Source organism: Strix uralensis, chromosome 5 (assembly GCF_047716275.1).
Source record: "Strix uralensis isolate ZFMK-TIS-50842 chromosome 5, bStrUra1, whole genome shotgun sequence".
Lineage (NCBI taxonomy): Eukaryota > Metazoa > Chordata > Aves > Strigiformes > Strigidae > Strix > Strix uralensis.
Window position 1 is genome coordinate 65,012,608 of NC_133976.1, and position 18,235 is coordinate 65,030,842.

The 18,235-nt window shown below is 41.4% G+C and overlaps 1 protein-coding gene across 8 annotated transcripts in view; it reads left to right on the forward strand.

Annotated features, from left to right (window-relative positions):
* The first annotated feature begins 8,970 nt into the window (after positions 1–8,970).
* KRAS (KRAS proto-oncogene, GTPase) overlaps positions 8,971–18,235 on the forward strand; it is a 28,085-nt gene continuing 18,820 nt past the window's right edge. For 3 of the 8 annotated variants that reach the window (XM_074871375.1, XM_074871374.1, XM_074871367.1), the window contains exons 1-3: positions 8,971–9,106; positions 10,163–10,406; positions 16,521–16,699. In XM_074871375.1, coding sequence (XP_074727476.1) covers positions 10,296–10,406; positions 16,521–16,699 — 290 coding nt within the window. In that variant the 5' untranslated portion in view covers positions 8,971–9,106; positions 10,163–10,295. The remainder of the gene's footprint in view (positions 9,107–10,162; positions 10,407–16,520; positions 16,700–18,235) is intronic. The other 5 variants (XM_074871371.1, XM_074871372.1, XM_074871369.1 and 2 more) reach the window with 5 other exon arrangements.

The following is an 18,235-nucleotide window of genomic DNA, read 5'->3' on the forward strand; positions in this document are numbered from 1 at the left end:
CCATAGTCATATATTTTCCAAAACAATAGTGCTCTTTATTAAAGCACTTAAAAATAGCATTCTAGTGCAAAAGGTTATATCCAGTGCCTTTCTGCTGTAGAGTATGTCAGCAATACTTTGACAGTTTGCAGTGCATGTCAGTGATTTATTTGTGAAATTCCTAGAGAGCAGGGTCAAGTTGTGTAAAAGTCTTGCTGTATCAAATTCAATGATGTGTAATAAAAAATGTAACGCCTGATAATGCAAAATATTGAGGAGGTCACAAAGAATACACTTCCAGTCTGCAAAGCTGTTGAGACTTGGGACCTAAGGACAAGCAAATGGGAATCATTGTTACAAAGCTCAAATTTTACTTTAATGTGGTTAGGGAGGGACTTAACAAGGTGGTGGAAAGAGAGGAAGAGGCTGATGTTTATTGACACAACAAGGGACAGGGGCCGCTACCTGACTGCACAGGTCTGCTGCAGACAAGAGCTGGATCTGGTCCTAGGACAAAGCCCTGGTCTTACCCTGATGCAGAAGTCTGGTAATGCTGACTCTCCTTAGGGCCTCAAATCACCAGCTAATATAAATCAACATTGCTGTATTGCTCTCTATTGATACAGGACATGAGCTGATTCAAATAATTTTAACCTAGCCTGCAGATTTACACCAGCTGAAAAACTGGCTCCAAGCTGACTGTGAGGGAATTTCCTTGACTTTTCTCCTCCTTCCCTTTAGAAATAAATTACTGCTGCATGTTTTCCATTTTCCTATAAGCTTTCTATGCAATGATCCAATCACTCCAAAATAAACATGTACATTTCCTTCCTTGGTACTCTATGTCAGGATCTATTTAACTGCCTCTGCAAGAGCAAGTGATCCTAAAAATCCCACTATTGTGATTAAACAGAAGCTTCTTTTATTTTTAGAACCATCTCTGAGTGTATGTGTTACACTTCAGCGATACTTCCTGCCGTATTCACATTCTTGCAGTGCTTCTAGGTGCATTTCCTTGGGCTGTACACTGCTATTGGACTTACTAACCACCATTAGACAAATTTTGCTATAACTTGTTCTAATTCAAGTCTGGAGTAAATGCAGCCATTCCTGAATAATTCTGAGTGTGTAAGCTGATAAATGTACAGTGCAACCTCCTGAAATGAAATGGGATGAAAACTGAATTACAGAGCAGCAAAGTAGGACCTGTGATCTTGAGTACAGTGACCTTTTCTTAAGATGAAATTCTAGCAATGGAGTGTGTGTATGTGTGAGGTGTGGAGTGTGTGTATGTGTGAAGCAGGTAACGAAACTGCTGCTGCTGCAGATATGTTTTACTTCTTCCTGTATTTATTTATTTATTATTGGTCATATCATACTAACAACCAAAGGTTTAAACCAAGATCAAAGAATTGTTTTGTAGGTTGCTATAAAATATATCAACATACATAATTTATTTGGGTTGACTCTAGATGTAGAGCGAGGACAGCAGACCAGGACAGTAAGGGAAGAGGGAGGAACAGTGTGTCCCCACTGTCTTTTTTGCCCATGGCTGTGACAGCATGTGGAAGCTGCCGTGCTCAGGAAGAGTTTGGTTATATGGGATAAAGATGACTAATATGGCTGGGGCTGGCTGTACCCAGCAGTAGCAACCACTGCCCCGTGCCTCCCTGTGCCTTGGCAGCAATGGGAACGGACAGTTCAGCTTGCCAGAGATTTTGTCCCACAGATCCTTGTCTCCCACCGCAGAAGTGGCAAGGCTGTCTCTGCCTCTGGCCATGCTATCATTTGAGTTGCAAAAGACAATTTCATCTCTAGCCTCGGGAAGCCCAGAACTGGCTGCAACAGGGTATACTGGTATCACTCCACACACACTATATTCCTTTATGCTGGTGGAGGGTCTGGCCACAGGGGTTGTCCCAGACCATTTACCATCTAACTTAATGCATTATGTAACCAAGAGGTGTGAGCACAAATTTGGTATATTCAAGCTTGGGTTTCAGTTTATAGAATAATCTGCTCAGAGACCAGATGTATTTTAAGTGCCCCATGACTGGGAACATGGGTGCATGCTTGCCCCTCTCCCTGTGTAAAATCCCACCACTTTCATTTAGTGGCCTTGTAAATGCACCCTGTCCACACAGATTTTGGCACTGGTGTTCATGAATGCAGAAGTCACAGGACACACCGTGTCCAGTCCTGCATCATTTGGATGGGCCAAAAATACTATTTAATGGGCCATATTTTAGCCTTTGGGACAGCAGTGAATGAAAATCACTGACAGGTCATGACGGTACCTCAGCAAGATATGCATGCTTCTTCATAGAAGGGGCAGCACCACATCTTCTATGGGAGAGGCTACATGAGATGAGGCCAGTGTGCTCCTTGCCATCTGCATTCAGGGCATCCCAGCAGGAGTTAACACAGCCCTGTGCTGACCAAGCTTCAGCTGGCAAACAGCTGCATCCAGACAATGGCCCTGATCAAGAAACAGGAATTTGTCAACCAGAACTTTCTGTGTGACACTGGTGATTTAAGTTTAAACTTCTTGCTTGCCTCTCCTTTGCCTTGCCAGGATCTTGGGCTCCAAACCTGCCAGGCAGTTCCCTGGACTGCAAGCCCAAGTTCCTCAGCTTTTCAGGCTCCAAGCTCTTCTGCTGTCTGAGAGATCTGTGGACGACTGAGATCAGGGGCTTCCAGCCTTCCCGAAATCTGCAAGTTGTCCAGCATCTCCAGCATCTGAGTCTCCCAGGCTGGTTCATATCCCTGAAATAGCTGACTCCCAAGCACAGCGGTTTGTGAGGAGGGCTGCCCTGGGATTCTGCTTCCAGTTTCCCAGGGGAGCTGGGGAAATACATCCTGTCCAAGAAAAATGTGAACTGCTAGTGCTGCTGGAATGCTTTTTACTTCTTTGAAAGACGTTAGGTCTTCATGCATTGTCCTGAGCTGTAACAACATGCTCGGTTTACAGGTCTAGGCAAAATAGGCAAAAGGGGTGGAAAAAGGGACATAGTTTCCAAAGTGCTGACAACATTTTGATTTTTTTTCCCGAAGTGAAAAGTCTGCAGCAAAAGAGTAGCTGTCTTGGAAAGAAAATATTTAATTCTTTTTCTCTTTATGCACCATTTTAATATTTTTCCATGTGTTTCTGATCATCTCAGGGAGATGTATAGTTTTGCCAAACTACAGAAAAATAAAACTTTTGGTGAGCTAGAAATCAGCTAGATCTCAAAGATTTTAATAATACCAAGGGATATGTGTGGAGGCTAGTGATGCTGAAGGGTAGGCAATGCTACAGTGTAAACCCAGGCATAAGCAAGTAGCCAAACTGCCATTCACTGAGAGCAGGATTGAGCTCTAGGTCATGCCAAAAGGCAAAGTTAACCCAATGTTTTACTTTGGTGTCACTCCCAGCCTGGCTCAGCTGCACACACAGATTCCACTTGCCCAAGGACAAGGTGCTTTTAAGCACAATGGACTTAGCTGGAACCAAAGGTTTTGCTCAAGGCCTCTCAGCTCTGCACTGAGAGCACAAGCTCTGCTAAGGCACTAGTTATTCTCCACCATTCTCCCCAGTCGAAGAAAGAGAGACACAAAATTCATTAGGAGTCTGTCAGGGAGCAGCTGACCCTAGCATGATGCAAAAAGCATGGGATGTAGCAAGGTATGCCGCCATGCAGCACTGCCACGTTTCCTCAGCTACCTGATTTCTCCCACCAGGTAGAGCTGAGAGGCAATTCACAAAGCCAGTCCCTGTGCTGTGCCTGACACACTGACTCATGAGAACGGGAAGATGAAAACATGCAGGAGAGAGGTGGGAGCTGCTTGCAAGGAGTGGGTCATGCCAGGGCTGGCATTCTCTGTTCACCTACTGCAAGTTCCACTTAAGGAGCAGTCTGGTGTGTCTCAGGACTACATTTTGCTGCAACTGACCCAGTCACACTGCAAGTGTGTGGTGTAGAGCCCCCCCCCCGGCTCTTCCACGTTGTCTCACGTAGGAGAGACCTATTTAAATCCTTCTTCCTAGTGTTTCTTTTTGGCACCCTGGAGGCATGGGTGCAGCAGGATGGTGAACCTCCACTGTGTCTAATGCTCTCTTTTTCTCCCCACAAGGTAGTCTTCAGTCCCTTGAGAGACCCATTAGATCTGCGGTGTTATATACTCAGTTTTGGGTGCTGAGCTGTGGGTGCCAATAATAGAAATGAGGCATCTAATTGCTTGGTTCAGAGAGGCAATTTGGACACCCCACTGATTTTTTCAAACATTTTTGGGCCTAATTGGAAAGAAGCCCATTAACTTCAGTGGGCTTTGGATAATTTCCTATATACACAAAACTTGAAAAATTATGCTTTTAAAGAAATACCAAAGTTGAATTGGGAAATTTTAACAATTCTCTTTGTATTTTAATTTAGTGGCTGTATGCTGACAATATGATTAGAGAGATGCTATGTTAACTAATGCCAGATGACATTAGTGGGATGGCAAAAGCATCCAGATTTCTAAAGAATAGTTCACAGTTGAACTGTTCCTCTCTCCCCACCCCATTTTTAGGAGAGAACTATATTCAAAAAGTCAGACAGCTGAATTAAACCAAAAGTCAAACCATTTACAAATACCAGTAATGTGGTGTATCTTAGCACGTTACTGTCAAGCCAAATCTAATGTTATTGCAGAAAAATACATTAACCATGTTTCCTTAGGGCCTACATATCAAAAAGAAGGAAGGTTTGCAGGACCTTGCACTATTCTTCTGTTTAAAGTGGGTCGTGGACAACCTAGTTGCCACTGAAGCCAAAAAAGCGGAACCTAGACTTGTGCTTTATATAGCTGAGCATTTGAAAGGTAATTTTTGGTTTAGGGTTTGTGGATGTCTTGGGGACCATCAGATAATTTGAAAAGGATTTGCAGTGACAAAGCAAAACATGTTCACATTCAGTGTGAGTCCATATATGCTGTGTTCATACACTGTGTGAGCTCATCTATGTTATACTTCAATCTATACATGTAAAATTACTAGCAGGTCCATACCACTACAGGAAATTTGATGGGGCACAAAAATTAACACCCTGTGAGAACTATAGCCTTTATTTTAATATAAATTAACGTATTTAAGATTGCATATATAGAGATACTTATCTATGGATGTAAATATATATTAAGTTCACTGTATGCTGTCCTATATATGTCTTGTAGATTCTATCCTGAATAGAGTTAGTGAGTTAAAAGTCTTGGGAAATATAATTGTATCTTGCTCTATCAGCAGACAAAAATTTGTAAGGGCATTTGTACTGCTCTAGATGGGACTTAAAAATCTTCTGTAGGTGGTCTTAGCAACGATAGGGTGGCATAACAAAGTTGGCAGGACTTCCTTAAAAGTCTTAATTTTCCTGGGAGGAGAAGAAGAAAAGGTGAAAACTGAAGGCTGGTACATCCCAAATGACAGGAATGTCTCAAATACTGCTGCTGGGTGATACATGGAATCTTAGACCAGAGCAAAATAACATGCCTGCATAAAACAAAACACACAGCCCATATAAACCCATACAGTCAGGTCCAATGTCTTCAAAAAGTTTGTCATGTAAACACTTTGCATGTGCAGGCTGATCAGGTAGTGTCTGTCCTCGTGCAAAGTGCCATAATGGTGGCCTAAAAGCATGAAACCACCATTAATGCCAGTATTGAGGCCTCTGGCTAAACCAACTGAAATACAACCATGTGCTTAGGTGGTTATCTGACAACATATGCATTGCTACTGGCCATACTGGCCAGGGACCCTTGGCCTATCTATGTGTGACAGAAAAATTCTCTTTACTAATATTTGTAATTCACACAGGCAAACTTGAAGTTGCACAAAGCCACTTAACTTCCTGTAGTAACTCTACAATGGCTTTGCATCTGCTTTGCATAGTTCAATGCTGGGAAAAGCCACAGGAAAATTAACTCTTGTCTCAGCTTGTCTGACACTCTCTGTTAACAGGGAAAGCTTACTATTTATCTTGAGGCTGGAGCTGTATTTTACAGTTTCTCTCCCCCATCTTGCAACTGCTGATGGGTGGTGAAAGCTCATATATTCTCAAAGTTAAAATGTCACTGAATTTATTGTATAATGTTTAGGATTGGGCAAATCTAAGTAGCATAAACATGTGGCTGATGGGTTTATATTTGGCCTAGTGCTTGATATGATAAGGGAAGCATCTTGTCAGAGTAAGGAGCTGTGACTGGTGATTTGCCCTCAAAGATCCGTATCCACAGAGGATCCAGAAGACTGGGCCCAGAATATTTTAATGCAAATGTGAAGAAGCCTTTGAATATTCTTTAACTTAGCTAAAGTATTTAGCTCTAGCACACTGAAGTGTTTTGGGATTTGAGGATGTGCATCTTCTTTGCCTGTGTTCAGAATTCTCTGTGCAAATTGCACTGAAGAAACAGTCACTAAAATGAAGTCGGTAACTCATAAAACAGCACTTCCACAAAATCTAGGGGGTTTTGCATCGCTTGTGCTGACTTTTCACCAGCTTTTGTATCAATGGGCTGGCACTTAATATTTTTGATCAGCTCATTTATTTCAGCTTGTTTCCAAACCACTTCACACATAAGCCTGAGAAGATATTTCTAAACAAAATTTCATTAAAGCAAACAGCAATTTCATAACAGACATTTATAAACAAATCTGTGCACAAAACAAATAATAAGATTTGCATTCTGTTTTTTCCAGAATCCTAACAATTATTTTTCCCTCCCAATGATATGCAAAATGATTGTTTGCACATTTCATTGAGATTGTATGGAGGTACTACGACTCAAGCTGTTGTCAGGACCTGAAGTTTTCACAGAGAAGGTTCTACCAAAGACAGCTGCTCTCCAGATACTCTTCTGATCCCAGCTGTGACTGTGTGGGTTTAAAGATGAACAGCTTCTCCCCATATAAAGGCCTGTAGATGAGAACAAACCATCAAAGCTGTTTGTGGAACACCAGCATTATTTGCAGAACTGGGCAAGTTTTTCTGTCATGCAGGCATTTTCCCACCGCATTAGGAAGAAACACAACACTCAATTTTCCTGGGGGGGGGGGGGGGGGGGGCAAAATACGAAAGTGAGATCCGGCTATCCTAAAATTGCTGATCAGGGCGTTTACCTCAGTTACCGAACATATGCATTCAAATCTTTTCTTTGCCTCTTTCACACCACAGATGGGAATGTGGGTTTCCCACATCCCAAGCTTGTGGTTTTACCACCAGACTACTTGTTCTTTGAAAGCAGGTCTGTCATTTGGTTTTTACATCTGCTCATGTGAGGTAGCCTACTTAATAAGCAAACTGAATCACTCGGTTTTAACTCTAATTTGTGAGATGATTTAATGTTACACTGTCACATGTTTTTTTACAAGTCTTTTTTATTGAGGCTGTTGGGAAACAATCTAATTAAACATTTAACACAAAAATGATCAGGTTACTAACACCTAAATCCCTGGGAGAGGAGAAATGGGGATCATAAAGAGTTTCCCAATTTCATTTTCTCCTCAGTTCATGACCCTTCCACTGTATATGAGTATCCTTACAGAAGATCCCATTGGAGTCCACAGGACTTTTGTCACTGATTTCAGTGACAGAAAAGACTTGTTTCAAGAATACAAGAAAAGCTCGTGTGATCTTTTGCGGTCTCTGCCTGAAGAGATACCATTTTTCACACAACAGCTTAAAGGTGTTTGTTTTCCACCCAAGTCTTAACACCTTAGCATCAGGGAGTACCGCTGAACACCACCACAGGGACTTTGGCTTATTTACTTGAATTAGAGGAACATACTTTCTAAATTAGATGGCATAGTCCCGGAGGGTTAATGCCTTCGATGCTCAGCTGGGTATGGCCCAAAAGTACCCTTAGATGGTACACTGTGAATGAAAGAAGCTGGAAGTTGTCACATACAGTTGCAGAAAACAAAGCTCCAGACTCTTAAATTAAAACTCTTGCACACCAGATGTGCAGATGTGACATTTTTATTTTTGACCTTCCAATTTAAAGACAGAAAGTAAAACTGGACAAATCAATCCCTTGTGTGAGCCTGTCAACGTCCCTGGAGTTACCCTCAGACGAAGCTTTGTTAGGAGTAAGGTTCGCTACCTTAGTCTGAGACCTGGTGATGCATTTCAAAAATATTTTACTGCTTGGGATGTAACACAGGAGTATAAATGACATTATAGTGTATTAATCAGCACATTAGAGCCTTGCAATTACAGGGAATTATGTTTTTGGGAATTATGTTTTTGGCCTTTCAGTAAGAAAACAGACTTCACTGTGCAATTGCCAACTTGCTTCCAAAAACACCCTGTTTATTAACTTTTATACAGAGCACCCCGGTAGCTCATAACAAAGCCTTGCATTTTTATTGGAAAGGAGTGCAAGCCGACCAACTTTAACGGGCGCCTAAGTTTCGCAGCAGTTCCGCAAGGCCTCTGCTGACATTTTCTTAATCGGCTACGGGCAAAAATGCGTTTTGTGTTTCGCCAGGAACTGTCTCACGCCCGCCCCGGCCGGGCAGCCGACGCGCTCCCCTCAGGACGACCCGGCGAAAGCCTGCGGCGGCCGGCAAACCCGCCTCCTTCCCTCAGCCCGCCCCGCTCCGGGGAGCCGCGGCGGTGCACGTCGGGCGCCCGTCGGCAAAGAGGGAGGGGGAAATGGCGAGGAAACGCTGGAATTGTACTTATTTCCCTTCACCACCCTCAAGCGCACACTTCCCAAACAGACTTCCCCTCACGCTGCAACACAAAACGCCGCCGCCCCGCCTCGCCCCAGTGCCCGCAACGGGCGGTCCCGGCCCCTCCTCCTCCTCCCGCCGCCGCGGTTGAGGCGGCGCGGCGGGAGGGGGAGGGGAATGGGGGGGAGGGGAAGGGGGAGGGAGGGGCCGGGCCGGGGCTGCCGCCAAGGGGCGAGGGAGCGCGGAACGCATCGATCGCGCCTCTCCATCCATCCACCCTCTCGGTGCTCGGCTCCCTCGGCAGCTCCAGCCCCAGCCCTCCCCCGTCCCCCGCCATTTCAGACCGGGACGGAAAGGGACGCGGAGCGGCCGCCGTGGCGGGGCGGGCGAGGGAGGCGCCGGCGTGCTCCCGCGGCCCGCTGCAGCGCCAGGCAGGTACCCGCCTATCCTTACCCCTCTGAACCGGGACGAGCCGTCCGCGCTTGTTTTATTCCCCCTTTCCCTTCGAGATGGGGCAGGGGGAAACGGTGCGCCTTCCCGGAGCCGGGCACCCCCCTCCTCCTCCGTCCCCCCTTTCCTCCCGGCGTCGCCCCGCGGAGGGTCAGAATCGCCGGCAACCGGGCGGTGGCCGCCTCCCGGTGCCTGTCCCGCTGCCGCCCGCGGGGCTGCGCCCTGTCCCACTTCCCCTCCGCCGGCATCCTCTGGAGCAGCCTTCGCCTACCCCTCCACCGTCCTTCCCCGCGGCGCGGGCGGTGGCTCGGCGGCCGCTGGAGGTGGCGACGGGACAGGTGGCCAACGCCCTCCGGGAGCCCGGCACCCGGCGGCTTATGCCGAGTCGACCCCCCCCCCCCCCCCCCCCCCCCTTTTCCTCATGTAGATTTTTTTTTTTTTTCTTCCCCCCATCTCCTCCCAAATCCTTAAAATCCCCGTGCGTGGGGCCGAAGGCGCCGGGCCGGAAAGTTTCGGTGGCCCGGCTGCGTCGCTGGCTCCTGGCTGAGGGGAGCCGGGGCGGGGCGGGCAGCGGCACCCCGAGCCCCAGGGGAGCTGGGGGGATCCTGCCGCTGGCCCCACGGCCACGCTCGGGGGGCGGTCGCGCTGGGCTCGCCCGGGAAAAATTAAAATGAAATGTGACGGTGGAGACGTCAGGTGAAGCTGTGTTTGCACCCGCGCCCGTCCCGTCCCGTCCCAGCCGTTTGCAGGAGGCGAGTTCCCGGGGTTGTGGCTCAGCCTGAGGGGCGCTGGGTTTGGCCCGGCTTTTGTAAAAACCCGGGAGGTGTCCCAGAGTCACCAGGGCTTTGGGAGAAAGCAGAGAACAAAATCTGTGCCCCGCAAGAAGTACTCTTTGATCTTTTTCAGAATTTAGTATATCCTTGTGGTTTTTTTATCGCTTTGTAATCGGTGCCTTTCAGTTTAGTGCCTATGTTATGTTTCCTATGTATAATTTTGTTTGAGAAACAGCATTCCCTCATAGCTTTTTGTCTTGTCTTTCAGGGAGGCAGTTGCTTTTCCGGTAATAGTAAAGGAACGTGATACTGAATGAAAACACACCAACAACATCCTTAGTAGTCGGAGCCTGACTCTTTCTGCTTAATGTTGGTTTCTTTGTCATCAGGTCTGCTAAAAAATGACAGAATATAAACTTGTTGTTGTTGGAGCTGGTGGTGTAGGCAAGAGTGCCTTGACAATACAGCTAATTCAGAATCACTTTGTGGATGAATATGACCCTACAATAGAGGTAAACAATTTCATCTTATACTTTTTGTGAAGAGAAATTATTGGTAATAACAGTAGTAGTTTGCTTTTGGACAGTTACCACAAAAACACAGAACAAGGCTTTATAATGAAAAGAGCTCAAAGATAATGATCAGCCTCAGACCAGCGTGGGAGAGGGAATTGCTGTGCTTCTTGATATGGCTGCAGAACAACAGCTACAGTAAAAAAAATAACAATTTTGATCAATTAAAGTGTAGTGTTAATTGTCATGTTTTGTTGGACAGTGTGGATGCATGTTTTTAGGATCTCAGTGACAAAGTATTTGCCAAATTCACTTGAAAATGCTTGGCAAAACTCTTCATGGCTTTGCATGCAAGCTGTTAAATGTGATGTTCCTTTTTGATATCAAGAAGGAAAATCTGTACTTCTGAAATGTATGCATCAAGCTTTTGTGGCTCATATCGTTAGGATCCGTTTCACGCAGTGGGAAGTGTGTCCTGGAACGTTATGGTGAATGAAGCAAAAATTCTGATTTTTTTTAACACACCTGTGCGTGTTTCCGTATCTAGAAAAAAATGTTATAAGATAGCTGCTGTAGTGGATTATTTGAAATACATGGTACAGTTCCTCAGAATCTGGAATTGTATTAAAGCTTTAAAAGTTGCGATATTTTGAAGGTTTTTAATGAACAGGCAAGCTCTGCCTCTTAAATAGAAGAAAAATACTAGTGTTGTCTGAAATATTCTGTGGATTGTTGTATTTAATAACCTCAGACCATACAAAAGGAGAAATGACACTATAATTTACCCAAGATTTTTATGTTCCTAGCACTGAAGCTCTGTAGCTTATGACTTCATTTATGTGCTTATACAATGAGGCACTTCCAAGCTCACTTGAAAGAATCACAAGGGTTTAAGTCTAGGCTTAAAATGGTGTCTCGGAAAATAGCTATGCAGTCATTTTCAGGTAGACATAAGCAAACGGAGCCAGATGGTAGGAAGCTGTCTTACTTGAGTGAAGTACAAGCCTCAGTTAACGTCCCCCAAAGAGAGATGTGTTGGCTTGAGTTTGAGTTTACCTTTATGAGCCTGTGTCTCTGTTGCATGGCCAAGTAACTTCATGTATGCTTGTAGAGATTCTGTGAATAGACCTGTGGAGTGTTTGACTTGCACTAGGAGAGCAGCTCTTTCAGTTACTAAGATGGGAATCTTAAAACAACAAACCAAAACACACTTAAAATACAGAAAACACAAAATTCATTGAGAGGAACAAGCAAAATAGGATTTTACTTTTTCCTTCAAAAGGAACCTCAGAGGATGTTGGACTTTGTAATGCTTGTTCATAATCATCTGGGTTTCTCTTGGGTTAGGGGTGTGTTTACGCGTTACAAAGAGTACTGTGGAGGTTCTGTGTTATAAGTGTCATATAAAGCCAGAACTGTGTAAATTTTGGAACACAAAAACTTAAATGCCAGTATTCTTATGTCACTTGAGGGATTTTGCTAATCAACAAGCTGAGTATTTTCAGGAATACCGAATACATTTTAATGTAAAATAATAAAAAGAAATAACAGTTCCTTATAGAAAGAACCTAAAATCCCAGAACTATGGCTTTTATTTCATAGTGTGCAGGATGACTGTAACACTGTGCTGTGGTCCAGAATCAGTACGTTCTGAAAGAAAGAAACCTTTGATGTAATGGGCTTTACCAGCATCCACAACTTGTTGCATGCAACAGTATCGATCTTCTGCAACTCCTGCAAGTTCTTGTCTGAGTAGTAGCTATCATTTTTGTCTTGTAAATTCTGAGACCTTGAGGATGGAGACTCCATCTTCCTACTTGTGGTAAATCACCTTGTGTGTGCTCACAGTGCCATAATCGTGTGGGTAAGCTTGTAGGGAAGAAATAATTCAGTTACAGTAAGAGTGGTCTGTGATTTGAAGTGGCAAACAGGTTGCAGAGCATGGGCTTGTGATTGGGTTTAAATCCTTCAGTCCTTGCTTGGGCAGAATCCTCTTCAGTTGAGAAAGGTTGCTTGGTTGTGCTTCCTGGATAGATGCAGTTGTGGTGGTAGGGGCTCATCAAAGAACAATAGCTGTAGAATGCACTTTAGCCTTATTTCCTCATACTGCATAAAGTTGCTTCAACTGGTAAATCATAACAGTTAAGATGGTTCAGTAGTGTCACTACTATTCTTTCTCACTTACTGCTGTTTCTTTCATTGCCTCATGGCTGTTGCCAAAATACTCATTTTTCCTTGCAGGAAATGTGTAGACAGAGAAGGGAGTTCAGTGTTTGTTATCTACAGCTGTTAACTACATAATTATGGAATAATTTTAAATCTTTCCTGTGATTAACAAGCTGAAACTCAACACTTCTAAAATTCTCATGTTGTAAAGACATGATGCAGTTGAAGAGAGGAAAAAATATACTAGTTACTTAATCACAGATACATTTACAGTGTTAATGTTGTTGCTGTTTTCAGTGGAATAGACTTAATGATTCAACAAATAAAACTTGTTTTGGAAAATTTCAAGTTTCATGGCCTGCTTGAATATTTTATTTACTTAATCTGAGCATAGCAGATGATGGGGGGGACAGGGGAAGGATTTAAAATGAGTGCATGTTTGACTGGCTACTGTTATTCAAATATATATATGCTTTATATGTGTTTCACAATTTTGTATCTTATTTGAAGTAGATGTACAAGCACAGATTTATAGCCAAGCAATTTTAAGTGTTTTTTAACAGTATGTACACTAATGCTTCGAAATCTGGCCTAATACACAGAACAGTTGGACTAGTGCCCTCTCCTGGTCGAGGTTTGTTAAATCTTTATTTGTGATCTCTTGTGTGATAGTATAATTTAAATTTTTATTTTTATTTTTTCTACACCTTCAGTACATTTTAGTGCTAAATATATGTAATCTTTTAAATGTCTTAGGTAAAGAACAGCTTTCCTAGTTGCCTGTCAGAGGTTTTTCAATTGGATTAGCAAAATCCCTCCGCTGATTTAGGAATACTGATATTTAAGTCTGTGTTCTTAAATGACCTATGCACCTCTGAAATTTCCACTAATATTTAGTAATAGCTTAGTCTTAGTAGCTGTGATATTTTAACATTAAATCCCTGGTATAATGGATTTTTATAAAATAATAGTTACATGCTTGGATGGGATTTATTAAGCAGTGTTTTTTTAGATAAATTCCGTATGTAGCATATAGCTGAGACTTCGTATCACTTTTTTTTATCAGTGCATGTGAACAGATGGAATTATTACTCCTTTAGCATAATCCATGCTGATTTTTATGGCTTTGTGAAAGGCCAGTAAGAGCAGGTTAAGTGATTAATGAAATTAAAACTTTTTTAATGGAGATACGCTGAGTCTGTATGCTGGGGGAAAATTGCAGATTCATGTTTGGAGTCTGGTACTACTTTGAAACTAACTCTACTTTGCATTTTGTTTTTACTTAATAGCTTTATACTGGATATCTCTTCATTGCATTAATTACTGCAAATCTTCCAGTGTGCAGTAAAGCTACTCAGTTTTTATCAATCACAAAATTTATAGATTAGAATGGGGTTTTTTTTGTTGTTGATGGGGAGTCTGGCCATTTGGGTTCTGCAATTGCATTTTGAAGCAGAAGTGCCACAAGTACTATAGTGGCATAACTTTTTGTTACATCCTACATTCTGTTTTGCAGGACTTTAATTTTTTACAGTATGGTAACAAATAAACAGATTTTATCTTGAGTATGTTTACACTGTTATTCACCGTGATGGGGGTGGGGGTCCCAGAAGCCTGAGCTTTTAATGTGGTGCTTCAGTTTTCCTTCCTATAGTGACAAATGTGATTTCAGGTTTGATGTTTTGCGGGAATGGGAAGGCAAAAAAGCAGTGTTTATTATTTCAGTAGCTTGGAAGGAAATCATAAGCTTGTATTTTCTCTCCCACATCTTTCTTTTTCTTCTGCCTCAAATCCCCTTTCTAGTTAGTGACAAAATTTTCTCTCCAGAAGTGGGCAAAACAACTGCTATCTCAAAGTGTTCCTTCTTTTTTGTACCTGTGCTGTGCTTTATGCTGGTGCATCTTTGCTGCTACTGGTAGGCGTGCTAAAGCCAGCAGTTCTTAAAAGTAATTTTCTTCTCTTAAAAATTATTTTCTTTGATGAAAATTACTTAAAGCTGTTGTTTAGAGCTCAGTTGAGGGGAATTTATTTTCCTTTGAAGTCCTAAGATATAAAGGAATAATACAGGCTTTTCAAGAACTGTTTTTCATATTTTTAAACTAGCAGTCAAATTGCAAGAACAGAAAATGAAAGCTCTGTAAATAAGCCTAGTATGATACAAGTTTCTCTAGTATTTCACTGTGAACTGTGATAAAGGTATCATAGGACATGGGGGATCTGCTATTGAATTTAAATGAATTGGAATGAAGATGTGTCCTTTGGGGGTTTTAGGGTGTTTTTTTCTTTAAGGAATAAGATAGAATATAAACCTTATTTTAAAACACATTGGAGCTTTTGTATGTCTCATCTGTATCAATATTTAAACATGGCTTATGTTTTTAAGTTACCTACTTCTTACTTGAACATAGATTTTGCACTTCTGTGAAATAAATATTTCCAAAATCATGTTGGAGGTAAACTTTTATCTTTAAGGTAAACAGTCAATATTGTTTTACCTGATACTGTTAAATGTCGTCTAGGCTTCAGATAAATGTGAGATTACAGAGTATGTTTAGTTTAAGATACTTATTCTATACACTTACCTCCTGTTTGGTTTTAAGCATAAGCAAGAGGAAAGAAGAGAGCCTTTTGTAAAACTACAAATAGATGGAAAGTGCATAGGAGTAGGTGTGCTGTGCCTTAAAATGTGTACAGAGGAAGGAAGGTCATACTGAATTCATCTTGAAGTTGGCTAGAATTGCAGCTTTAATTCTTTAAATCCCTTCCTAGTAGATTAGGTTCACTTCTGTATAGTGTTAAAAAGAACAAAGGCAATATTGTGTTAATCTCTAGCTAAGGGATCTGAAAGGTAATACCAAGATTTTGTTTATACCTTTTATTTGTTACAAGTATTGTTTATGGAGAATAATTCATGGCACTACTCAATGACCTATTTTTAAAGCTTATTGACATGGTTTTATTTCAAATATATATATGTTTTTAGAAACTATTGGGAAAGTAATGCTTATGTTCTTGTCACTAAAACTGTGTACTCACAGAAGCCTAGCACCTAAAAGAGCTGTAAATAGACACTAATATCTAGTTGCTTGGGTCTTTTTACAGATTTTAGCCACTTCAATCAGTGACCTGAAAACTTTGAATTGATAGCATTGAAATAATTTGTTCCAACATCTCTGTGCACCAACCCATCAGGGCTTCTGTAGGACTCTGTTGGTCTGTCTCAGCTAAAAAGCTTGAACTTGAAACATATCAACTCAACTTTGATAACTTAATAGAAAATATAATTATATGCACCTACTTAGGCGAACAAAACAGATTTCCTATTTCATACACTGAAGGCTTTTTATGCTTAATTTCTTTTTCAGTGGCATAGATTTTTGGAGTTGTCTTATTTGTGTAGTCTTTCTATTCTGTTGTTCTGTACATTGTTGTGGCACAACGCTTCCGTAAACATCCACAGAATGAAGGTCAAATTTTACTTTTGAAAAAAAAATTTGGTAAATTGAGTAAGCTTAAACCAAGTCAAACCTTTTAAAATCAGGATTACGAGTTTCTTCAATTCTTCTATTAACAGAGACAAAGGGGAGATGCTTTTAATCTGGATCCAATTTGTACTTTTTATTCTTCTGTGCAAAATAAGAACACTGCTCTCTTTCTGTGTGTGTTCACACATGTACTGTTACTCACTGAAGATTCAGAATATGAGTAAGAACATGTCCTTTCAGTGCTCTTACTACTTCTGCTCTTACTACTACTGTATACATATAAATATGGGACAATATTTTCCTACTGTCATTTGTTCATCTGTAAAGTTGGATTTTTGACTCTTAAGTGTTTTAGTCATGCTCGATTACTAGTGAATAACTTTAATATATCCTGAGTTATAGGTGTTTGAAATCTTACTTGTTTGTGTTTAACCAAGGTTTATGTTTTTTTTTCTTTTCTTAGGATTCCTACAGGAAGCAAGTAGTAATTGATGGAGAAACCTGTCTCTTGGATATTCTTGATACAGCAGGTCAAGAAGAATACAGTGCAATGAGGGACCAATATATGAGAACAGGGGAAGGCTTCCTATGTGTATTTGCTATAAACAACACAAAGTCTTTTGAAGATATTCACCATTATAGGTGTGTATATTGACAGATAATTGACTAACTCTTGTATTAGGTGGATAGGTTGCTTGCTCTTCCATTAGGTAATAGAATGATCTCTTATGAAATAGCATCTAAGGGAAAGTTTGCAAATTAGCAATACTGCAACTTATTTGTGCATTTGTATGTCTGGAATTTTGGGTAGTTGGAAAATCTGTTGCTTCATTTGCAAGTTAGGCAAAGTGCGGGAAAGCTCTTCTGGTGTAAACTAATGTGACTTAGTATTTCTGCCTATTTATAGTGAAGACTTACCTAAAGGCAAACTGCCCATTCCATAGATAAAATTGTGTGCTAAGATGGAAGAACTTATGCAATTGAAATTGTACAGACAATAATGTCAATTGTTAGTTTTTGTTCTGGAAGTGGAGGAGAAATACCTATGGAATGTTACTAGAAGAGTAACGTGCGAGTCCTGATGCCTACGAAGGGCAGATGCACAAAAATCAGAGCTCCAGGATGAATTCTAAAAACCAACCTGTTACTAGTTTCTCCATAGTCTCCCTTTTTTTTTTTTGATAATTAGTTAAAAATTTCAACTCATATTTTCTCTGTCAGATACACAGATAGAGATAGTATATAGAAATAGAAGCAACCTTTAGTGATTACCATACCAGATAATTTATAACTTAGTAGTAGCTTACTATTATACTGAACTGTCCTTGGGTGTTCTGTTAGAAGGCAATGCAAATCCCACCTAAGATCATTGAGTTTAGCAGCATCGGTTTAAGATTAGTCCCAAACACATAATATTAAGCGATTCATAGTTAGACATTTATAATGCTGTCAGATCTGTGTTGCTGTAGGGTGGAGGAGTGTTTTGCTATCAATATTACCCACAAACCCAACACCTACTCATAAGCTGAAGTTGCACATTTCTGTTAACGAAGAGAAGTTACAGTTCCTCATTTAAGGTGGGATACCATGACAGTTCAAGGTAATCAAAGTCAGCACACATAACTACCCTGATTGTGTAGTTTCATTTTCTCCTGTATGCCAGCAAGTCAGCTTGTGTGATTGTGTAGTGTGCTGATGTGAGTAGCTAAACAGGTTGATGCCTACCTACAGAAATAGTTTACTGCTGGTTTATATCCAGGAGCAGCTATGGGATCAGGGGACTACTGTTGTAAATGAGGGACAAAATTGCTGCATGTTAATCCAGGGAGAGATCAGTATTGAGAATGCGGGCACTTTCTTTTAGGACTGTTTCTTTTTTTGTATTTAAATTGAGCTAGCCGGTGTTTGTATACATTTCATTATATATAAAATCTTCTAATGGAATGTATTGGTACTGGTGACTTTTTTAAAAAAAAACAAAACACAACCAAAAAAAAAAAAACCCAAAAACCTGTTAAGAGTTAGCACAGCAGGGATGGCAAATTAAAAAAACATATCTATTGCTCTCAGAAAACACATAAACTTCTCTTTGTTATTTAACCAGATTATTATAAATGGATTTCCTCTGGTTGTAGAGGAAGAAGGGAAAAAGGTAAGATAGATGTTAACATAAGGCGA